Source organism: Egretta garzetta, unplaced genomic scaffold (assembly GCF_000687185.1).
Source record: "Egretta garzetta isolate BGI_Z169 unplaced genomic scaffold, ASM68718v1 scaffold69, whole genome shotgun sequence".
NCBI lineage: Eukaryota > Metazoa > Chordata > Aves > Pelecaniformes > Ardeidae > Egretta > Egretta garzetta.
The window spans coordinates 3,622,660-3,647,130 of NW_009260790.1; the positions used below are offsets into that span (position 1 = coordinate 3,622,660).

General features: G+C 44.2%; 1 protein-coding gene across 5 annotated transcripts in view; it reads right to left on the reverse strand.

The window, feature by feature from the left end:
- The window catches only part of HP1BP3 (heterochromatin protein 1 binding protein 3), a 25,174-nt gene extending 726 nt beyond the window's left edge, over positions 1-24,448 (reverse strand). Inside the window, exons 1-14 of one of the 5 annotated variants that reach the window (XR_004842962.1) lie at positions 21,944-22,057; positions 14,721-14,920; positions 14,238-14,340; positions 12,640-12,790; positions 12,101-12,260; positions 10,879-11,022; positions 10,260-10,340; positions 8,210-8,364; positions 7,346-7,436; positions 6,542-6,701; positions 3,850-3,961; positions 2,737-2,874; positions 1,061-1,942; positions 505-692 (exon numbers count right to left, since the gene is read on the reverse strand). Coding sequence is in view for 4 of the 5 variants with exons in the window: in XM_035901816.1 (XP_035757709.1) it covers positions 1,657-1,942; positions 2,737-2,874; positions 3,850-3,961; positions 6,542-6,701; positions 7,346-7,436; positions 8,210-8,364; positions 10,260-10,340; positions 10,879-11,022; positions 12,101-12,260; positions 12,640-12,790; positions 14,238-14,340; positions 14,721-14,816 (1,677 nt within the window). In the remaining variant the exon portion in view is untranslated. The other 4 variants (XM_035901816.1, XM_009646492.2, XM_035901817.1 and 1 more) reach the window with 4 other exon arrangements.
- Between the last annotated feature and the right edge of the window lie 23 nt (positions 24,449-24,471).

Below are 24,471 nucleotides of genomic sequence, written 5' to 3' on the forward strand. Positions count from 1 at the left end.
CCATTTCAGTACAAGTAGCCCTGGGAAAGAGCCATTAGCTAACGGTTCTAATTGCTTTACATCCCTGCAGATTACTCTTTGATCGGGGCTTTCACTCTCCGGGTTTCATAGCAGCTGTGATTTTTGTTAACCTGCAGTTTGCACCTTCGTTACAGGGCTGGGAACAATTTAGGGCATTTCTGTAAGAGGTTTTTTTTTTAAACTCCCAGTTGTTGGAGGCAGCACACTGGGATGGCAACTGAAAAGAATAAATTCAATAAGGCTATTTTCTCCTTTTTTGCACTCCTCTCAGTGCAGCACCTGCAACACTCTTGCCAAAAGCACGTTAAACCAGGTGACACTGGCAGCTCCAGCCTTGCCTCGTCCCAAGTGGAGCGTGTTTTGATCACAGGCAGCTGCTCTTTTGCAGGGGGAAGATTTCATTTGGTCTTTTTTGTCCCCACTGACTGGGGACAGAGGGAGAAGAGCAGCAAGAGGTTCCAACTGAGCTTTCTTCTTGCTCACCTTTGCCTCCAGAGAAAATGCAGAAGGAAGAGGTCACATGTTGGTCCAACTACAGAGCTCGGCAGGGGCTCAGGCTAAACCAGCCCCAACTCCTTCACGCTGGCATTGTACTTTTAACAAAGATTTGCCTCTGCAGCAGTCCACAGTGACTGTAATTCCCTCCTCTCTACGTTTCCAGGAGGAAAAAGCTGTGGTGAGGAAGAGAAAGGACACGCAAAGTGGGCCTGGAATCTAGTTTCATTTTATTTTTATTTTAGCAAACTGCATGTTCTTCACTTATCAACATCTCTACATTAGCGACTGTATAGCTCTCCAACTTCTCTTTAAAAAAGGGTAAACAAGAGGTGACAAAACCCAGGCTCTTCCTCTCTTAAAAACACTTGAAAGTTGGATTCAAGAAGACTTTTATAATATTTTGGTTTTAAGGTAACAGATGTGGCGTGGAAAACGCTAATTCAAATCACCCACCTGATCAAGAACCACCCCTTTTGGAGCCCCTCTGGCATCAGACAATCAGTAGACGCTGCAGCCTCTGTTTACTGAAGATCTGACTCACCATCAAACAAACCTTGCTGGCCTGAAGGAGCCAAACGCGCCACCTCCTCAGCCTGTTGCTCTAACGGCCGAGCAGAAAGAAGCACCTCCAGGACTCAGTGCAAGTGCTGTATATACACTGCTTCTTCACAGAAGCGTTAAGGACCTCATCATGCAGGGGATCTAGGGAGGACTCTTCTGCCATTGTGCCTTCTCATTAAGAATCACATTCCCCCAATCATCCTGTTCCTGCTGTCTAAAGATATAAAGATCTTCTTTGAAGAATTTTTAAAAGCCAACCCTCCCCCCCAAACCCAAGAGGAACACTGTGAAATGTACAGATCATATATACGTCTTAGAAAAGTCCTAAAATTATTGCAGAAACTAAAGATGACTTGTTCCAGGGGAGGGGCAGGCACGAGGCACAGCATTGAGATCTAACAAATGCTCGGGTTGGTTTGACTTAATTTTCAACTTTTTCCCCCATCATTCAAGAAAAAAAAAAAATAAAAAAAATTAAAGAAGTGTTGAAGCATCAGAACTAAAATACAAATGCACCTTGACTTATAAAACAAGATTGTGGATTTGACCATGGGATTCCCTGACAGTGGAAAAATTTTACTTTTTTGCCCGGAGAGATTTCCTCATGGTGGCTTTGCCCTTGGCGGAGGGTTTTACTTCCTTCCTCCCGCTGGCTGCTGGTTTCTTGGAAGAGCTGCCACCAGAGGGTTTCTTGATGGCCGGGGCTGCTGGTTTGGCTTTCTTAGCAGGGGTTTTAACCTTGGGAGGGGGCTTTGCTTTCCCCCGGCGGGCTGCAGGGGTTTTTCTTGGCTTGGGCTTGGACTCTCTTCTCTTCATTGGAGGGGCTCTGCTCTGTGATTTCGGAGGTGGTCTCTTCTGCATCCTGTCAGAGAGAAAGACAGCACAAGATCTCAGTGGAGGCGCAAATGCTACCCAGAACAGAGCTGCTGTCGTCAATCTGCATAACGAAGCAGATCTTGGCATCCTCATTCTTTACCGCGGATGTTCCTTTATGCAGCAGTACATTTCATTAGCTACATCCCAAAGAGCAATAACTCCTCTGGTGGATCTTGCCACACTAAGCACTTCTTAATCCCCACAGTGCTCTGCCAAGCGAAGTTTTGAACGCCTTTTGAACGCGTAGGCATAGAAACATCCAAATAATGACAAGGAATCAAAGTCAATCGTCAGAACAATTAAGATACCTAAGCACTCTCTCTCCTCTCTAAATGGAATTTTATTACTTAACGAACAACACTTATCTTAAATCCACATTCTGAGGAAGGCAGGTTTCATATCTGGCTACAGAACTGCAAATAATACTGTGGGGAAAAGTTTTCCTGCAGAAACACTTAATAAATACAAAAAGTCCCATGTGAAACATCACACCTGTGTAAAGCGCAAAAGGCGACCTTAGGAGACTAAAGGCAAGACAAAGAATAAAGCCAGGCTCTCTTCTCATCTGGAGGAAAAAAAAGAGGCAAGCTTCCAATTGAGGCATGTGGGAGATCATTATCTCTGGAGCAAAGCATAATTAGAAACATCTTCTTCCAACACCTCTGAGCAGCAGCTCGAGGATAAATAACCACACCAAGAGACAAACCTGTGTGCTCTACAGCTGTGACAGACACTTTTATTTCATCCGAAGGAGCCCATTTATCTCTCATGCTGCCATACCTCTTCTTTGGTGGTGGCTCTTCCTCCTCAGACTCTTCCTCTTCAGATTCTTCTTCCTCATCAGATTCCTCCTCTTCTTCCTCATCAGATTCGTCAGAGTCCTCATCCTGCTGCTTCTCTGGGTAGAGCACATCTGGGCTACAAGAGGGTTCTTGTCAGAGTGTGACTTACTCCTAAGGATCTGACTCCAGGGTCAGCAAGCCTTGGGTAACCCTGGCCTTCGTCAGGCACTCCTGCCCATCCTCCCATAAGGTTACAGCTTTGAGCCTAACCCACAAATACCCCCAAGGTTTTGTGTTTGCCGCTATCAGAAGCCAATGTTATTTAGTCTCTGCAATGGCAGAAGCGTGACAGATTGTAAGTCACCAGAAATGCCGCACCCTCAGCTGCCCTTTCCCCAGTTCCCTCCTCATTGCTCCTTCTGTGCGAACACAGGAAGGCAGACAACGAAGGGACGAGATCAGACTTCAGCCACCCTGAACGCAGGCTGAAGCCACTGGGGGCTTTGTGTGTATGCAATAGAAGAAGGTAGGAAGCAGAGACTTTAATGACTACGCTGCCATTTGGTTCTTGGTGGGATGCTAACTCACCATCCCCAGGCTCCATGCAGCCCAGCACAATATACGCTCACAGCAGGAGAAGAAAGGCTGGTTTAGTCTCACAGAAACTAATCTAGGTCAACTTCCCTCCTCCCACCTCTCCTCCGCATCAGCATTAAGACAGGCAAACAGCTGGGTCCGACTCCTCATGAGCATCCTTGCGTTAAGAACTATCTGCTTATCTGAATTTGTTTTAGCATGGGAAGACTTAAATAGCCCCCATCCTGCAAAAAAAAAGCATCACGACAGAGTACCTGAGAACATTGGGCCCAATATTTTTATTACCCTTAAAAGCTTCCCTTGCTAATGAAGTCAGCTTTACGCTCACTCACAGTCAGGCACCCAAGTAACGTCATTATCTAGAGTATGGGTGACAACATTGTGGTTCATCAGTTATTAAACCCTCCACAAACTTCCCTGTAAATAGGACGTCAGCCTATGAACTTCAGCAGTGCTATCTGGCTGACCTACGCAACGCTTATCTTGAACATCGTTTTACAGCCAAGCTCTTTACCTAGGATAATACGGGAAGCAAAGCTGAAAGGTTCCACTGAAGCCCTTTCCAGAAATTTGCTCCATCCAGCCATTCTTCTCACATTTCTGCAGGGTTCTCTTCAGTAGATGCACTGCGGGGGGAAGGGGAGGAGAAAAACAAATCAGAGGAAGGTTGAGTTGCTATCTTTATCCACTTGTCTAACCTTCCTGCTCTCTGTAGTGGCTTCTGAAGTCAGAGATGGAGAGTCAGGATGAAGTCTCTTTTGCTCAGGACACCTGCAGAGGAATGAAATGGTGCTGGCGACCTGAGGCTCATGAAGACATCACCGCCTGCTTCTTTCTGCACTCGCCAAAGAGCTGTTGTGTAAGACCCAGCCAGACCACAGCGTTTGGAAGTTTTAGTATGTCTTATTTAAAGGGAAACCCTCTTGCCGATAATTTTCAAGAAGATACAAGATTCAAGTATTTGTTCCTGAACACTTAGCGAGTCTGATTATAAATTCTCCAAAGGAAGAAGTCGAGAACAGCGCAGGTTTTTGATGTCACAATCAAGGGATTCTCCTTTATAAATGCATTCAACAGCACCATGTAACCACTTCTGTCCAAATTTAACCCAAATCTCAGCTTTCCTCAGACCATTCTCCAAAGTGTTTTTTAAAAAATCAAGCCTTTACACTGCTATTGCCCTTCTCCCATTCTAAATTTCATATGTGGTGCATCTTTCCCCATTCTGTGGTTTTGTTTTTCTCTAAAGGGAAAATATTTGGTCTAGAAATATGACCAATGCACTTTTGATTCCAGTCTTCTGTTCCCATTGTGCAGTGTGTAAGAAATGTAACAGAAACTGCGCAAGTTCAGGGGATCTTTGTCTCTGGCAAAGGGCTGAAGTTGTTTAGCCAGTTCAAAACCATTTTCAGCTTGAATTAGTGGGACCACTTACATATTTAGCTCCCTCCAAACCAAGGGAAAACCCAAGCCCACCCTCAAGCACGTTCCAAAGAGGTCCACTTGAGGAACAGAAAGAGAAAAATCCAAAAGAAACAAGCTGGCTGAACTGTCATCTGAATCTGTTCTGTCCAATTAATGCAAAAGTATTCACTCCAACCACTTCTTCAACACTCCTGAAATGGGTTTTTATCCAGAACTGACATTGCACACCCAGAGAATAATTTGGAAGGCTGCCATACCTTCACCTGCTTACAGGATACCTCTGCTGAAATGTTTTACTTTGAATGGCACTGGAGGAGCTTGCACAGGTAATTTCATTGTAGTCATTAATAGTCTTGCAACATTTGGATTGACGTAGTTCAAGAACTCTTTAAAAATCTCATACTTTCTATAAAAGGGAGCAACACATAAAGCGTAAGGCTGTTTTTACTCTGTGTACCAGAGATCAACAGCAGCATGTAAAGGATTTGACTCCAGTCAAGTCCAGTTATAAGTATGAAGTATAAAATGGGGAGGACTGCAGAGCGCTGGCTCTGCAGTGTGTATCTGCCTGCTTTTACATCTCACCAGATCTTCCTCCGGTTGGTCTTAAAACAGAGCAGAGATCATCAAAATTCCTTTTATGTAATGGAAGGAGAAAGAAAACAACAGATTGCAAGCTAAAATTTCCTTAGCCAGCTTGCAAGACTGACAAGCATCGGAGGCTGGCTAAATCCAGGCCTCAAAGGACCAGGGCAATTTCCAATGGTCCTGAAAATAAATCGTGCAAGGGCTTAGTAAGCCTGGAAACTCTCTTCCCTGCCCCAAGATTAAGAAGTCATACTTGACATCAGTCCCTAATTGGCAGAAGGCCTCAGGCAACTTCTTCAGCCCACACTGCTGGGAGGGAAACTGCGCTCGTCTACATGTCAGGAAGCCCTGCATCAAACGGCCGTGCTGATGCCATGCTTCAGCTCCAGGTGACGAGTGTGGGATCAGCAATCTCCTCTGCGGCCCCAGGTCCTGAGGAATGGCACCAGCACTATGACACCAGAGTAACACACTGATCTACTTTGATGTTTGACTCTAGTAGAGACTGCTGCAAGCTCATCCTGCTTCAGATGACCTCCAGCCTGGGTTAAACAACTGCATCGGGGCTCAGAGCAAATAATGCAAATAAGCCAATAGAAGATGTACTTTAAAGTCTCTGTTAGTATTGCTTCTGCTAATGCAAAAGTCAAAACAGACATGAGTGTCATTCCTGGGAACAAAAGACATGCCAAAGCCCTTCCCAAATACAACAGGATTAGTTTCTCTCCTCACTTGCTTGACCTTTTAAAATCAAAGCCAAAGAAGGACCTCAAACAAATCAATAAGAGAGGTGCTTGTGAATTTTTTTAAAAGTTGGACTATGCAACTTCTCTAAACAAAAAGCAACTAGGAACTGCATTTCTGCCAAGCTGTAGCCTTTCAATATAGAGAGAGACAGATTAAATCAACTTGGTGATTTAAGAACAATGAAGTACTTGAATACTGTTCCCCCTACCTAGGAACGTGCTATACACAAGAGAACCATGCATTATGTCTCAGAAACTGGCCTTTGTCAGGCTTGAAAGGAACTAATGGGAATTAAAACCCCTGAGCATCTCTGCAGCACAAAGAGCTGAGCAGCTGTCAGCTCCCCAGCAAGCTCAACCAAATATTTTAAAGGTGCTGCACAGCCACATCTGCAGGCCTCTCTTTCAGCATGTAAAAGGGAAACGTTACACAGATCGGTAATTTACCCTGGAAGTTGGAGTTGGTCCCTGGGTGGTTTTCCAGGATATACTTCTTCAGCGCTGTGGTGGAGCAGGTCTTCGGTTCGTTCATGGCCGCAATGGCAGACAGGATGGCGTCTTCCATCAGAGTCCCACCCAGCAGGGGCTTCTCCCCTGATTTCTTCAGCTATTTTCCAAGGAGGAAGAGAAAAGCATCAAGACAAAATTCTCCCAAACCAGGTCAGGACAAGCTCCTCTGCACCAGGTGGGTCGGCGCTCCTGCATTAGCACAGATACGTTTTATATTAAAACACTGCACAGGGAACGCTGCTCTCCCAGCTTTAATTGGGAGGATAGGCCTATTCAGTCAACTGGCCTGGAGTGCTTTTTATTGGTAACACATTGTCCTAGTCCCCACATACACTGCAAGGATGTGGCAATCTAAGGGCCTATCACTCAGGGAAGGAAACAAATCAGATCTTCCTCCATCCCACAGACCAAATGTACCCAAGACATCTGGGGTACCTACTGCACTTACAATTAGTGATGGAAAGGAAAGCTTACCCCACCATCTCCCCTACTGTGCTAGTGAGTCAGAGCTGAAGCAGCGCATGGAGCACGCTAAGCAAGGAAGGCGGGGGGTCTGCTCCAGAAATGTAGACCAAAAGGAGAACAAGAGTCCTACTGCTTCATAGTTTGACAACTCCTGAATATGACAGGCTGAAGAAAGGTCCACCCAATGGAACTGGGAGGGGGGAGAGGGCGTGTTAACTCGTATCCAAGGCCTGTGGTCAGTACAGTCAACAAAACAAGATGAACTCTGGCTCTGACCTGGAATGTCCCAGACGCTCCCTTCCCTGTGATCTGCTCTAACTGGCCCTTCTCTACAGCTCTCTGCAGGGCATTCTTCAACAGCTGGGGCCTGAAATACAGGAGGATAAAGCTTTACTGACACACATTGACATCTTAAAAAACAAACAGAGAAACAATGCTTTACACAGAGTGTGAGCAGAGCAGTACTTACAAGTGGTACCTGCCTACATACAGACATTTTAAATGCAGATTTGTCAGCAAGCGCTGATTACATGAGAAGAACAACACACGTTAGCGGAAATTGAACTGCAATGCTTTCTTGGTGTCACTGCATATCCAGAAACAGACAGGATTCACTTGGAAGGATTTACTCATCTTGAAAAGCACATTTGGACTCGGTGGGCAATGAGTCAGTCAGCTCGCAGACAAACAAGGGACTGAATATAAGCCCCTGTAAGAAGTGACCCACGGGGCTTTCCTAGATTTGCTTCCTCCCCAAGCCTTAACCTGCTCCATATGGGCAAACTTAAAGATTTCTGTAAGCGCGTGCCACCTAAAGCATCCAGAACCAGGTGGGACAAGATCCCAAGGAGAGGCCTTCACATCCACGCAGTTAAAGGTATCTGGTTTTCGTTAAGGGTGGCGGTGCACAGAGCAATGCTGACATTGGCTTCGGGAACAAAGGTTGGGTGTGGAGGGATGCAGAAAAAGGCACAGCTTTTCCCCATGCTTTCCCGCAGGCTCTACAACACAGAGCACCACCTGTCTGCTGCCTGCTGAAATATTGGATTGAATCACCGTGAAGTGAGGCAAAGCCAGAGGAAGGCTGCTTTTCACTGCTCCTCTGCAGCTCTGCTTGCCAAAGTGTACTCCTGCACCTACCTTATATCTACTTTGAGTTTGGGGTAATACTGAGACACATATTTCTTGATCAGGCTGTAAGAAGCTTCCTTCGGCTCACAAAGGCGGGTGAAAGCCAGCGGCAGGATATCTTCCAGCTTGACTTGTTGCTCCGCAGTCGAAGCGGAAGTGCTTTTCTGAAATACACATACTTTTACGCATCAGTGGGGCCTAAAACTCGGGGTTTTCTGAACCAGCAATGCACAGGTGGGGAGAAGTGCTCTTGACACTGGCCACAGATCTGGAAAATCAAGTTCTGTATGAGGCAGTTCTTTAAATTAACAATTTAAAAAATTTAGCAGTTTAAGTAAAGTCGAGCACATTTGACTGGAATTTTCACAAGAGCCTTAGAAAAGTTTTACAAATATAAATTGCTGAGTATTTAACAACATCTGTATTTTTAATGGTTTCCTTCCTCTTTCTATAGACATTTTCCTCTGCTACCCTTCAGTGAGACAGGTGAAAAGGATTCACATTGACACCAAACATAAAAACCAAAAGCAAGGCCTGTTTATACAGGTCAAATCTTCCCAAAAATGAACAGCTAAACAGGAGTGCTTTTTTTTTTTTTTTTTTCAGATAACAGAACAAAATCCTGATTGAAGCCAACACTCCCTTCTGAATTTTCCTCCATCCCTTTGTTAATATGATGAGGGGATGATCAGGGAAAAAAATGGTCTGTTCCTTACATAGAAAAGACAGAGGGGGAAATGTGATGAAGTTTAATGATTCTGATGCTGACCAGCAGTTTTGCAAACAGTCAAATGGGTGAGGGTGTTGCTCACCCAGATAGCTACTTGACTGCTAGCTGAATTCACCAAAAACAAAAGGAAGCTATTTGTTTTGCTGCAACACAGAGAAAGTAACTAGGAACAAAGACAGCCGATATGCTACAGTCAAGAAAAGTGGTGTGTTAGCAGTTATCAGGTGCCTTGCTCAAACTTCTCGTGGAGCCAGTGAGCTCTATTTAAAAGAAGTTACACTGCAATTAGTTTCCTTCAGCGGTCCAGTACCAAGTGTGTCACTGTTTCCTTCAGTTTTAGGACTTGATAGGACAAAAGGGAACAGCCTCAAGTTGCACCAGGGAGGTTTAGATTAGATTATTAGGAAAAATTTCTTCACTGAAAGGGTTATCAGGCACTGGAACGGGCTGCCCAGGGAAGCAGTACCCTGGAGGTATTTAAAAGATGGGCAGATAAGGTGCTTAGGGACAGGGTTTAGTAGTGGACAGGTACAGTTGGACTCTATGGCCTTAAAGGTCTTTTCCAACCAAAGGATTCTATGATTCTATGACTTTTGGTGTCCCCAGTAGCCAGGAGATAAGCACTAAGGCATTCAAATACTCTCTGGGTTCTCCCATCTAAGATGCAAGGGGATCAGCAATTCCAGCTAAGCGTTTTGTAACTGCAGTGTTAGAAATGTGTTTCAGACACCCAGCGCAGCAGGGAGTGGGGAACAGTGGTGCTGGAACCACGACTAATTGTGAGGACTAGGCTCCAAAACACCACATCACATTTTATTACCTCAAAACAATACACACCCAAGCTTAGCAGCTTTCTTCCAGAAGCCTTAGGACATTTTCTTCTTCCTCCCTCTGCCCTCACAGTTGACGGAAAAACGTTCACCTGACAGTCCTGAAGACTGAAGCCTTTTATCCATGCAACAGATACAACAAAAACAGCAGTAGCATAAAGCTCTCTTACAATACCTGAGAGGCATCTCTCTCTACCAGGTAAAGACAGAAGAGGAGCTTCATGGTTATTCAGTTTTCTGCCTCTGAACCAAAGCCTAGGGGTTTAATGTAAACATTTTAAAACTAAGATTTAGATTATTCTACTTGGTTTTTAGTTTCTTGTACTAGCTTTCTGATTCTGATTTTAGTGGAATGGGTGTTTTAATTACTGTATTTGGGGAAGAAAAGTACAGCAAGGAGGAAGAACACTGTTTGGGTTGGGGTTCGGCTGCATTTCATAAGATACACATGTTTCAGTGCAACATTTTTCAGAGTATCATTTAACATGATCCATCTTACCTTTCTGTCTCTGGCTTTTGGAACAGTTTTTCCTGCATTAGACACCACCACAAAGCTCCCAGAAGCTCCCTTTCCTTTCACCTAGGTCAAAAGAAAGTCCATTTTAGTCTTTAACAAAGTAATTCAGAATAATAACAACCTGAAAGAAACTAATTGACATGATTATGCAGATTTTGAATGCGCTGTCACCCTGGCTGTTATGGCAGAAGCCTGATTTGAACACACTCGACAGGTCACTAAGATCAGAAACCACAGCATACTCTGCTGTCCTGACCAGGAGACCCTAACAGATACCACAGGCTTAAATTACAGCGGTAAAAGAAACGTGCTGCTGTGGAAGTGACATTGTTAGACTCGGTTTGAAGACACATGCCGCTGCAATGCTGTATGACACAACACTGGGAACGGTCATGCATTGCACAAGAGACAACCGCACGAAGTATCCGATTGACAGAACAAGGCTGAAATTCTGTCAGTGTCTAACAAAGTGGAGACAGATGTTGATTAACCTCCACAAGGGAGAACATTATCACCCCAGAGACCTGCTAAGGAACTTTAAGAAACTGCTGTGTCACTCAGTAATACCACCTCCAGTGCCGCTCCACAAAGCAACTCTTACCTGTCTAATGATTCCTCTCTCCAGCTCCCTTTTCAATGCTTGCTTTAGAAGATAGCCTCTCCTCTCAAGCTCCAGGGAAGGGTATTTGTGGATGATGTATTTACGTATTGCAACGACTGATGCACCACTCTTTTGAAAGCACGCCTGAAACAAAAGCAAAAAGTTAGTAGAAACCACCTGCACTGCAATTATCTTGCTGTGGGTCTGGAAGAAGAGAGATTGAACTGATGTATATAAGCCAGCACATAGGCACAGGATGCCAGGGCTGGCCTTTCCCCCTCCAGTGACTCAAGAGTATAAAATATGACTAACAAAATACTTAACTTTCCCCTTGAGTGTAGCTGAAGAGCAGACAACACAAAATCAGCACAGCAAGCACATATCAACCACTCCCCATTCTGAATCCATTACACATAATGGCTTAAGCACTTCATGCTACTACAAAGTACAGTCACCTTTTGGCCAACCAATGCTGCACAACTGTTAAGTCATTTTACTAGTGTTAGATAGAGTAATCATTAAGTCAGAACAAGTTGCCAATTTTTTTTTTTTTTTAAGAAGTTGGAGGATTGACATTAGTAAATAGTAAAAAACCTAAGTTGAAGTTCATATTTTGAAGATATAGGAGCTGGAAAGGCCACTCTGCAATTAAGGCCGGTGAAGTCCAGGCCTCCTGTGAAGGAAATGCGCATGAACCAAGCCTCAAAGGAAGAGCAGCAGCGTGACTACAACAGCACAGGTCTCTTCCTACAACCAGGAGGGGTACAATAAAGCAAGACAAACACCACTTTGGAATGCTAGTTTACAGTATTTCCATCTGTCCTGAATTAGAGTAAGTTAACACTGAAAAAAGCACGTATCAAATAGATGGATTAATCAACGTAAATCAAGTTAAATATGGCTAGAAGGCACACTGGATGAAATGATGACAGCAATCAACCAGGTTATGTCATCCTAGCTGTTTCTAATAATGTAATTGGGGGGGGAAAGCAAATTTTAAACAAAAAGAATAAGCTACAGGGGCCCCTCAGCATCATCATGGACTCACATTTCAGCTCCGTGGGCTTCCAGGCAGAAGCATGTGTGTCTTACACAGCAAGCTTCCTGCTAACAGACAGCATTATCATCTGTACCATCAGCAAGCTGAAATTGTGGATTTTAGGCGCACAAATTATTCTGCTTTGCAACAGATGAACAAAAGAAACATTTGTCTCCTGCTTACCCTGATGGCCTCAGTTAAGATAGCATCCATTTTGGGACGTGAGGTGGCAGCCATCTGAGTTTGCTTCTGTGCTCTAGCGAGCTGGCTAGCAGAAAGAGTAGCCCATGCAGGAATGGTCTTTTTCACCTTCTTCTCCTTTTCCTTAGACTGATCCTTCTCACTTAGGAAAAATACAAAACAATAGTAAGACAAAAGACACTGTAAACCAGGCAACAAGCAGAACAACGACAACAAAAAAGCCCAGAACATCTGACACCAAGTAATTTAAAGAACATTTTGGTGTTTCTTTCAGAGAAGAAGAAAAAAAAGAAAAAAAAAAAAAAAAAAAAAAGAGAGACCCTGTCTTTGTATTCAGCCTTACACATGTTCTAGAACAGCAGCTACACTTGATTGGTAGCTTCTTCCTGAGAAATATAAGCACCTTTTTAAGGGACCCATCCCATTTTCCCCATCCCTCCCACCATTTTTTCAATCTCTAGAACCTGACTTTCTTCAGAATCCTACCCAAATCCCTGAATTCAGCTCTAAGCAAGCCTTACTCCTTTTTGGTTTCTTCTGAGGACTTTGTTTCCCCCTTCCCTTCATTCTCAGGTTCCTTTGGCTGTTCTGCTTCACTGGATGCAGCAGGCAGGGTTTCATTCTCTTGTTCTTCTCCAACAGAGGCAGATTCCTCAGAGGTGACTTCTGTGTCTAAAAGATGTGAAAACGCATCAAGTTACTGCGTAAAACTAGCCTCTATTCTTCAGGAAGGCAGAGGGGAAAAAAAAAAAGCTTAAGAACACACCCCCAAAATTATTTCCCACCAGGCAATTTCTTTTCTCTAATTTAAACAGATGATTTGAATGTAAGCTAAGAAGTGAAGGAAACTACTGAAAGAGGTTCAATAAGGTGCAGTCAGCCACCAAATGCCAGAATAACTTCAATCATCATGTAAGATTTTCAAAGTGAACTAGTTCCCCCAGTCTTCTCTTACTCCACAAGTCACTGCCTGCAATCAACCTGCATCAGCGGGGCCTGGGTGGGGAAGGGAGGAGGAAATCAGTACCATGAAATGCTAAGATTTTCCCCTAGGTTGAGGTTTATGTGTTTTTAACTCAGAAAGATGCAAGAAAAAGTACATCTCTACAAGAAACGTGGATAAATACAAGTAGTTTTGTTTATAACCAACTTGCTTTCGAACACTGGTGTTTCTGCATCACACACTGCAGCGCCTGACGGATTTTAATCATTCAATCACGTTTTTCTGGACTTGGAAAAGCTTTCGATTGCACATGTGTTGGCAGCAGCACTTGTCTATCAGCAGGATCAAATCCCGTCAGAAATCAACCTACCAAGCACATTAACTCCAGTATATTTAGCTGAGAATGGGCTGTAGAGACTGCGCTGCCTACCTGATAAGATGCATATAAACTGCCATTACCCACTTTTTGGCTAAAGAACTGTCCACCGTGACTGCTCCATGCAGTCGACAGGCTCTCTATCTCTGAGAAGGAGCTGAAGTGCTCCTGCTATGTTCCTGCGCACAGTTTTCCCATGAAGGCATCATGCATTTAAAATACACAGTGTGTAATAGTTAGTTTTGTATGTAACTTATTTATGTGTGACACCAGAGAGGACAAAGTCAGTGAAACTAACCAAATATGATACTGAAATGACACATTCTGAGAAACTGAGATGAAGCTGCTAAGACCAGACACATGAATAGCGGACTAGATTTTATGACACATTGTGATAAAATCCTTTTGTTCAGGAAAGGAAAAAAAAGAAAAAAATTAAATACTTTGTTTTTCCATTCCTTAGCTCCACCTTTTCGATCTCCAGCCATCTTCCTACTGAAACTTCACAATTCCTACCTTTCCTCTAAAGAATGCGCAAGCTTAGAATGGACTATATTGAGCTCTATTTTCATGCCTGGAGTGTCAGGGCTTTGCCACATATGAAGGACAAAACAAATGGGTTCAGACTGAAAAGAGTGGCTGCAAAATACAACTTCCCAATACTCCAGGAAAAGCCTGTGAAAATAAGCTAAGCATCAGTAATATTTTAATCATGGCAGTAAGGTTTATTTCAAGAGTTTCAGAACATGTGCCTATGTTTAGATATACATTAACAGTCCACTACAGAACTACTACCGTACCAGCTTTGACCTCTTCACCTTCAGCAGGTTTGCTTTTGGGAGGAGTTTCCCGGGAAGAAGAATTCACTGAGCGACGGATCGGCATTGTGTCTTCTTCAACTTTCTAGAAAAAGTATACAAAAATCAATACACATACTGGAAAGAATCAGAAAGTTTTTGAAATGGGATTAAAGTAAATCAAAGCAGCATATAGAAAAACATTCTGGTTACATTTGGATTTTTCAGAATTTTAAAGGACAGTAACCCTCAAACCAGCTGCTTTGAAGCATACTGGGAGAGGATAATTTCACATTTTACAGTTATAAAAGAAATAATTTCTTTTCAATGCCAAATTACATGAGGTGATCGTTTGAGAATTTTGACAAATATAACATCTCGGGGAAAGCAGGGAGGGGAAGGAGAGTGCCTAAAGGGTTTATCAGACTCCCAATCGAGTTTCCTACAAGTAAGGGAGAAAAACTTGGAGAATGGGCCAGCCCCTACCTCACTTAACTTGTCCGTGTGGATCAGCTGAGCTCCCGTTAAGAGTGGAAGCGCCTTATGATGCACGGGTTCAGCTTCAGACAGATCAGTCGCCATTTAAATTAATTTCTAGCCCCGAATGCAGGTAACACTGTGGAGTCCTGGGTTTTAACCCCAAGGACTTTTTCCTAATGGTTTTCACAGTGCAGTGAGGAGTCAACCTGAAGTACAGAAAAGATGTGGTGTAAAAATTAACAAAACAAAACCATCTATGTCCATGTATCTAACAAACTAAAGATTAAAAAGAAAAGAAGAATAAATGACTTACAGCTTATGACTAACACAACTGACAAGCAACACTTGCATTCAACAAAGATGCTAAAACATGTATGCAAACTTGAGTGCTATGGATGTAGCAGAAATGGTAAAAGGCATAAGCCAGACCTGCAGCCTGCTCCATTAAAACATATCTGAAAGAATAAAGAGGCTCTTTAAATTAACAGAAAACGTTAACGAAAAGCAGACATTGCACTGTGCCTAGTGTAAGCCGTTGAGGTAACTAGTAAGTCATTCTCTTTGAATAAAAGCAGGAGCTGACACATTGATCCAGCTTCTATCAGCCTAAGGAAGTAAACCATTAAATCTGTTAGACAGAAAATACATACATTGGGGACCCAAGTCATGCCCCTCCCAAACTACCCCCCATGCAATTTATAGAAATGAGTCCTTGAACAAGAAAATAACCATCAAAACAGCAGTCTCCATCCCTTCTACAGAAAAATTAAAGCTTTACAAAACTCTCCTCCAAATGTATGCACTGTGAAGGGTACCGAAAATGGGTTAAGCTTAGTTTAACCCTCATTGAGTCTCACCCCTTACTACCATTACACTTCTACAGCCTTTCTTACCTGTTACCTGTTGCCCATCTGCCTGTATCAGCCTCTCCTAAGGAGAGGTGCTTCACTGTTTCCACTGAAAAACACAGGGTTTACTTGCTTATTCACCTCCCCCTCTCAGCACTTGAAAGCAAACCTCAAAAGCAAAGCCTCACCTCTAGCAAACCAGGACTGGACCCATTCTCCCCCATTCCATCCAGAGATCAAGCTCCAGACTGCCCTCTTCCTTTCATTACAGAGAAACAGCCAGATGTTCCTGATTTCTACATATTCTGGATGTTTTCTTTTGCTCAAACAAGAAGGAAGACACTTACCATGCATTTTCACTTCTAATAGGTATTTCCCCAGCCTGAGTGTCTGCCTTTTGAATGGAGACCTAACATCACACCCCTGACACTGTTTTCAAGGTGACTTTCACCACAGTTTCAGCACTTTGCACTGCATTCTCCATTGCAGGGGCGGATGCTCCGTACCACATCAATACCACCTCAATTACTCCATATTCTTGTCCCAAAATCCTCTTATTACTCAGCAGTGGGGACTCCAAATCGATCGGAGGGTTCTCTCTACCTCATTTTTTTCCCAGGCAAACCAAAACCCAACTCATCTGCACAGAGCATTTTTGTTAAACCTCCAAGCTGTGTAGGTAGTTTCCATTCAGAAACCAGCAGCAAGTGAAAGAAGAGTCAAGGGGAACACACGCTAAGATATGATGGTTCACAATCTCCTCCCCAAATAATAAACCAGTAAATTAACACACTAAATGCACTGCTGCTGCAGGTGGGTGCAGCGTCACGTCAGGTGCACGCACCTACGGCACAACTGACCAAGAGACTTTCATTTCAGGAGAACTAGGCATATCACTAGGCAGCATTTCCATGGGAGATACTCTAGAAGACTTTTGTCTATCTGGCCATCTTCAAAACGCAGCGCTTCCGACAGCTAAAGTCAGTCAATCCGCTCCTGCAACATCTAGGACTTCTCTTCTGACGCTGAACAGTCATTCTGAAACCAGCCCTGTCTTGGCAGCAGCAAAAGCAAATGAGCGTCACAGCACCGGATGTTTTCTTCTGAGACAAAACAGAAAAATCAAAACACACTACACGCCAAAAACAAAAGAAATGAGATGAATGAAGCTGGCTTATGAAATTTCAGAATGGAAAAAAAAAAATAAAATCCTAACGGCCAACTAGAACATACAAACTGTAGCCCAACACTTTTTTTTGCCTATTTTAAGGGACCCTCCTCCCTAAGTGAGAAGAAAAATGAAAATTTTCACCAGGCTTCAGCCCACTATCAATTGTTTTTTCTAGCGAGCATAGCCTGAAACCCTTTAAAAAAATGGTAGCATTTTGAAGCGAGTCCTAAAATAACCAGTCCCATCCTCAGGGAAATCTGTTGGGGGCCACAAAAGACGCTTTCCCTGGGATTTAACACACACATACAAGCATGCACTGTGGCTGACCCGGTCCTGGGTTTTATTTATTTTTAAATGGTGTGACCTGCGTGTCAGGCACATGAGAACATAGCACTCGCAACTTTGACTTAAAATTCCCCAAGTTCCAAAAAGCCCTTCTGTTTAAATCACAGTATGAACTACTTGAGTCTTTTGGCTCTCAAGAGCTCAACTTAGCACAATTCGTAACTTCGGTGCCTACAACACATGCAAATGAGCTGTCATCCAGCAGAAATTCAGAGTGACTCAACAGGAGCTTGATTCCCTCTGCATTTCCACGCTTGGATCATCTCCTGCTCAAAAAGCCAAGGGAATCAACGGGGCAGGAGGATAATCTCCTATTGACTTCAAAGCACCAATATACAAGGGGCAAAGTCACAAGCACCACCTTGTGAAAGCATCGCAGCTGAAGGACTGTTCTTGCTTAGTCTATTTCTTTCCAAAGAGGGATAAAAAGTAGTTTTCTGCGCTGGGTGTAAAATGTCAACTACAAACAGGCCTGAATTTAGTCTCTCTTATCGCCCTCTACAACTACCTGAAAGCAGGTTGTAGTGAGGTGGCTGTTCATCTCTTCTCCCAGGTAATGGGTAAGAGGAAACGGCCTCAAGTTGTGCCAGGGCAGATTTAGGTTGGACATTGGGAAAAATTCCTCCCCTGAAAGGGCTGTCAGGCACTGGAAGGGGCTGCCCAGTGCAGGGGTTGAGTCCCCATCCCAGGGGGTATTTAAAAGCCAGGCAGACGCGGTGCTTAGGGACAGGGTTTAGTAGTGGGATGGCAGGGTTAGGTTGGGCTTGATGATCTTAAAGGGCTTTTCCAACCTCAATGATTCTGTGATTCTATAAAAAGATAAAGCAAAAGACTAGAAGGCTTTGCGATAGCAATGCAGAAAGACTCTCATTCCCCCCCTCCAAATAAAACAATAGATTTATTTAGTGGAAAAATCAAGTCACCCAAACCAATTGTTACTTGAACACCCTATTTCATGTATGGGATACGAAGACATCTTTAAATGTGTACCACAGCTACAACTGCAAGCATCACTCTTAATAATAAACAACTGGAAAGTAGTAACTGTATTTTGCATGTACACAAATGTCAAACAAACAAATATTGTGCTCAGAAAGTAGGAAGAGGCCACAACTGAGGATGCAGGTTTTCAAGGTGGTTGTTGGGTAACTCTCATGTACACTTACATCTCATCCACTGTCAGGAAAAAATAATCACATTGGCAATGATAAAAACATCAGGATATCAACCTTTTCAAGAAGTTGCTTGAAAGTACAGATACTAACTCCTCACACAGCTACTCACACTCATTGTCCTATGGGTCATTTCAACTGCAGGTTCCCCAGCTACCATGAACTAATCATTTCAAAGTTGATAATCCAGCAAGGAGCTGATAAGCAACAAAACCTCCCAGCTTTCTGGATTTGTAGATGAGCAGGAGTGGTTGATAGTATGCAGCCTCCCAGCTCAGGGAGTGGCTGCTAATGGAAGATCCACTGAAAGGTAGAGGTAGCTTTCCATGAACTATTATGAAAAACCATAGCAATTTCCTCCTGAGCTATAAGCATGTTGTTAGGGGGGAAAAAAAAAGAAAAAAAAAAAAAAAGGAGGCTTCAGGTCAGACACACATTTTGGATAATATTTCAGAAGAGTGGAATGGCCCCTCACCAACGTAACAGAAACAAGAATGTAACAACAAAGTTCATTTGAGGCATAGTTTGGCTGACTCCTTGAATTTCTGCTGGCCACAAGATTTTCCAGCTTATTTCAGACTTCGATCTCATTTGAAGGAAAATATTTCAGGATAAATCCAGGTCTCAAACATGGCAAGCCAACTGTCAGACTGGCGGAAATACCAAGACACAGGGACTCGGGGTAGGGTGCACAGGCTGAGAAGACTGAAAACAAATATACAATGGAAAAATGCGAAAGCCTATCCAATCCCATGCCGTTAAGGGTGTCCACTTACTGTTACATGACACGTACACCAGTGATTGATGTATTCTTATGCATGACTTGGTATACAGTACACGACACAGGTCTAGAAACCAGGTCAAAAAGTAGAAAAAAGTTTTTATGTTCTTGGAGATTTAAAGGCAGGGTGTCAAGGGATACAAACCCACCAACCTTACAAGCACACAAGCAAGAATGACTGTTTATTAGCAGAAAGGCTTAAAAAGCAAAGTAACTGGATTTCAAGAACAGGCTATTGATTATCACGCAATTATCTACTAGTTTCTAAAGCTGAATTGAGCAGAACTGAGAGAATTTGGCACATGCAGGTCAACCAGGGGGATCAGGCCCAGTCAGCATGGGTTCATGAAAGGTAGGTCCTGCTTGACCAACCTGATCTCCTTCTATGACCAGGTGACCCGCCCAGTGGATGAGGAAAAGGCTGCGGATGTTGTTTGCCTGGACTTCAGTAAAGCCTTTGATGCTGTTTCCCACAGCATTCTCCTGGAGAAACTGGCTGGTCATGGCTTGGGCAGGCATAGGCTTTGCTGGGTAAAAAACTGTCTGGATGGCCAAGCCCAGAGAGTTGTGGTCAACGGAGTTAAATCCAGTTGGCGGCCAGACACAAGCGGTGTCCCCCAAGGTCAGTATTGGGGCCACTCTTGTTTAATATCTTTATCAATGACCTGGACAAGGGGATTGAGGGCACCCTCACTCAGTTTGCAGATGACACCAAGTTGGGCGGGAGTGTGGATCTGCTGGAGGGGAGGAGGGCTCTGTAGAGGAAGCTAGCCAGGCTGGATCCATGGGCCCAGGCCAATTGGGTGAGGGTCAACAAGGCCAAGGGCCGGGTCCTGCACTGGGGTCAAAACAACCCGATGCAATGCCACAGGCATGGGGAAGAGTGGCTGGAAAGCTGCCCGGCAGAAAAGGACCTGGGGGTGTTGGTCGACAGGCAGCTGAATATGAGCCAGCAGGGTGCCCAGGTGGCCAAGAGGGCCAACGGCATCCTGGCTTGTATCAGGAATGGTGTGGACAGCAGGAGCAGGGCAGGGACTGTGCCCCTGTCCTGGGCACTGGTGAGGCTACCCCTCGAATGCTGGGTTCAGTGTTGGGCCCCTCCCTCCCAGAAGGACCTGGGGGGGCTGGAGCGTGTCCAGAGAAGGGCAATGGAGCTGGGGAGGGGTCTGGAGCCCAAGGCCAATGGGGAGTGGCTGGAGGAGCTGGGGGTGTTCAGCCTGGAGAAGAGGAGGCTGAGGGGAGCCCTTATCACTCCCTACAACTGCCTGACAGGAGGGGGAGCTGGCAGGGGTCAGGGTCTGCTCCCAGGAAACAGGCGATGGGATGAGGGAAAATGGCCTCAAGTTGTGCCAGGGCAGGTTTAGGTTGGACATTGTGAAAAGTTCCTTCCCCACAAGGGCTGTCAAGCACTGGAAGGGGCTGCCCAGGGAAGGGGTCAAGTCCCCATCCCTGGAGGGATTTAAAAGCTGGGCAGACAGGGTTTAGTGGTGCGATGGCAGGGTTAGGGGAACAGCTGGACTTGATGATCTTAAAGGGCTTTCCCAACCTAAACAATTCTATGAAGACCATTTAAATGTCTCAGAAGCTGCAGAAAAAAGCACAGGAAATGTTAATATTTCCACAAAGCAAAAATGGAAATCCAAGCCAAATGTACCAAAATATTACCTTCTAAAATGCAAGTTGGCCAACTTTTTCAAGACTTCTGGCCCTCTGAAATCCTCAATGCTTTTCCCTCAAAATGTAGCTCAAGTAGCAGATACCTTACCAAACTGCTATAATGTTGCAGAATATATCACCCAGCAACATCTTTGATACAAATTTGTTTTACAGAATCTATCTGTGAAAAGTCCTCAGCTGATTGTCTGTCACAGCCCGCCTCACAAAGATGTTCTAGCATTTGCTGATCTCCCTTTTGTTTTTGCAGTTCACTGAGCTGCCCATTGTCTTAAGTCAGACCAGTAGTATTTAGTCATTTAAAACAGCCTAGAAATGTGCAGAGGAATAAAATATCTTAATGAATACAGAATACAAGACAGTCCCCACTTCTAATCCTTAGTTGGCAACCTGCTCGGAAATCCTCTCCCGTTTCACATCTGGCTGAGCATTACTTCACAACTGGCATTCCCATAACTTTTGCTGCCATTCAACAAGTTTTGTGCTTTGTCCTGATCCTTGCAGACACCATGCTGCATCGATTTCCCGGGAGGTGTCCTAGTTAAGCGTACTCTTCAATCGTGTGCCTCCTGATTAAGCTACAAGGGCTGTATTTGCAACCCACTTGCGGCTGAGTCTCCCAGAGATCTGTTACAGGCTATATGAGCTGCTACAAGCATTATAAACCATCTTGTTTCAATTAAAGAGAATAATAGGCCAATACAAAGACCCATTAGCTCACTGCTTGCCAGGCAAGAAATTCTTTGGCTCGACTAGCATTACAGTTTTTATTTCCATCCATTCCTTCCCTATACAGCGTTAAGGAGGGGAAGAACAAATCCCAAGAACAGGGGTTCAGGGGAGCACAGTGAAAATCTTTCACACTTCTAGTATTCCAACACATGCATTCCTACACATGGAGACCCAAGGAGAGTTTTCATAAGCCCAAAGATACATCTTCATTTCAGGGTAGCATTGGATTTGGACCTGTGACTCCAAACGCTGAAACCTGACTTACACCTTGTCTATCTTGTTGACTCTTCCAGAGCAAAGCAAAGATTAAACACTGCCCTTCTGCACACACAAGACGCTGCTTTCACTGCAAAAAAATAAGGCACATTACTACAGTGAGATTGATGCTTTGCCTCCCCACCTGGGACTGAGCTCAGCACTTTCCATCTGCTGGGACATAATACCAGGATTAAAAAAAGTCAGCTCAGTCTCATTTATTAAAATACAAGTAACAACCCATGCCTCACCTCCGCTATTCTTCACCACCAAGAATGCCAGCTCAATACAAAATACACTGTAGGTTTCAGATTCTTTCTCCATCAATCTTTGACCTATACAGGAGACAGTAACGGCAGATCATTTCCATGGACTGGATTATCTTCCTATACCCAGGCATTTTTCTTCATATCCCAGAAACACACAGCCAAAGCCAGATAGGGTGCAACTTAAATTGTGCTACCATCATACCTAGAAACTCGCAAAAACTTCAGATAAGGGATTAATATGAAGGAGAATTTCTGCTTGCATAGCTGTCTAAAAATAATCCCACTCCGCACTGATGCTCAGGATTGTGACAGTGACAACCTCTGTGGGACAACGGTTTTTGAACAATTTTTAGCTAGTATGGTCCCTGATCCAGATTCTCCATGTGCTGCCACCAATGCAAGCAGCTAAAGAATGAAATAGCTTGTATTAGAGTGCACAGAGTTCAGCTTTAAGTTTAGAACAGGTTTAGGTCACCAACTTAAAACGACTCCAGGATGAAAACCCACTGCTGAAAGTTTCATAGCCTTGGATGAAATATCTCAACTCTAGGATCCAACACCATGAATTTTGACAAACCACTGACACTTGAATGAAAATTCAGGCCGCTAACATTACATAACAGGGTAAGAACCTTTTATAGGCAACATCCTCCTTGCTTAGATGGATTAAATTTAAAACCACTCTGTAAACCCTCCTCCCAAACTATTACTTTTGCAGCCATCACTTATTATTATATAGTACAAAACTATAGATACTAAGAGCCACGATTTTCTTGCAGTCCTTATAAAATCTACCCACATCAGAGTCCATCAATGTAAAACTTCTTTTATTTTCTCATGGAAGGTTAAAATCCTCTGAGAACCCTGGGTAACTTGTAATAAAACACTGACAAAAGGTCCACTCATCAGTTTCTATTGAAAGGGAAAACACAAAAGAAAAAGATATTCTGAAAACAAAAATAATTCTAGTAGCTACTACCTGAGGAAAGCGCACGATGCATTGAGAAAATCACTAATTAGGAGGCACATGCAGGTAAAGGGGAGAAAGGCTGCAAAAGCCAGTAGATGTTTCCAAGGCATATACGCCCAGTTCTTCCCCCCAACAGAAATGATGAGTGTATTTGTTTTTCCCTTACCCATTCCTCATTTCCAACGATTTCCCGCTCTGCTCACCAATCTCTTTAGGTCCCTCCTAAGGAAGGTAAGCGCTCTCCTGCCCAGTCCACCAAAAGACCTCAACTCTTTAACTGAACTCACCAGCGATATCTTCCTCCCCTCTCGTTCCCTACGCACGCTGTCCTCACACGGAGGAGCTTCAGAGCGTGACATTGTTTATAAACATGAGTACTTCTGAACCTTTCCTGCCTCGGTAAGATAGCTGCTTGCCAAAGACTGTTGGCCAACTATTTCTTGAAGATGCTAAAAGTACTATTTATGGTAAAAACAAACAAACAAACAAAGTCATGTGCTTGGAAATCAGAGTGCAAAGAGTACTCAAAAGGCCTGATAAGAACCGAGAAGTGACACGCTTTGTTAACCCAGAAATAATTCAGTGGCCAAATAAGACTCCTGAAAAGAGTAACCTGTGAAATACCACAGACACGAACAAACTGTCAGTCTCTGCTACGCTTTAAAAGGGCAAACTCACCCACAGCCCCACATCATCTAACTTTTCTTCTCCCGCAAAGCAAGCTGAGCAGTCCCCCGTGATTTGCAGACACCAGTGACTGTGTAAACAGAACACAGCCAGGAAGGACTTGTTCTGAACAGCATTGTCCCCAGTCCAAAGCTGTCCTAGAGCACTGTAAGCTGGTGGAGCCCCTCTAGCCTGGCAAGAGCTACACCAGTTTACCAGACTTTGCTACGCTGCTCCTCCTTAAGTCTTTGCAACGTTTTAACCCAAAACCACAGTCCAGATGCAATAAGGATAACAAATCCAGAATGGAAGCCCCCCCGGATGAGTCCCATTCCAGACTGGAATTTAATAGGTGCCTCTATGGAGAAGCACGTGCAATAAGGGGAGGAGAGTAATTAACATTCTTTAACCAGGCTGTGACCACCACAGGGTCTCAAAAGCGCCTAGCAGTCTCACACTTAGGCCTGTATCCATCTCTAGAAGGACTGGGAAGGATTAAGAGCTTTTTTTTTGGAAGCGGAGCCCCACTTAAGTCTTGGACAGAGGTTTTCCTCAAGCGGCAGCACTTCCCTGGCCTCTGGCAAAGCGAGTTTGTGGAGGGAAATAAACCACAACCAAGCCAACAAAACGCGGGAAAGACAACCGCGGGAGCTAAGGCGCTTCCTAAATTTATAAATAGCGATTATTTATTGCGTCGCACCCCTATCGGCCCCTTCTGCCGCTGACATTTCCCCCGCCACCCACGGCACAGCCGCCGGTGTTTACCAGGTGTCAGCGGAGCGGGAGAGGCGGTTTTGACGCCCGCACCTCCTTTGTCAGAGACGGCGAGTGGCCGGGGGCCCGCACCCTGCTAGGCCCGGCCGCGGCGCCCGCA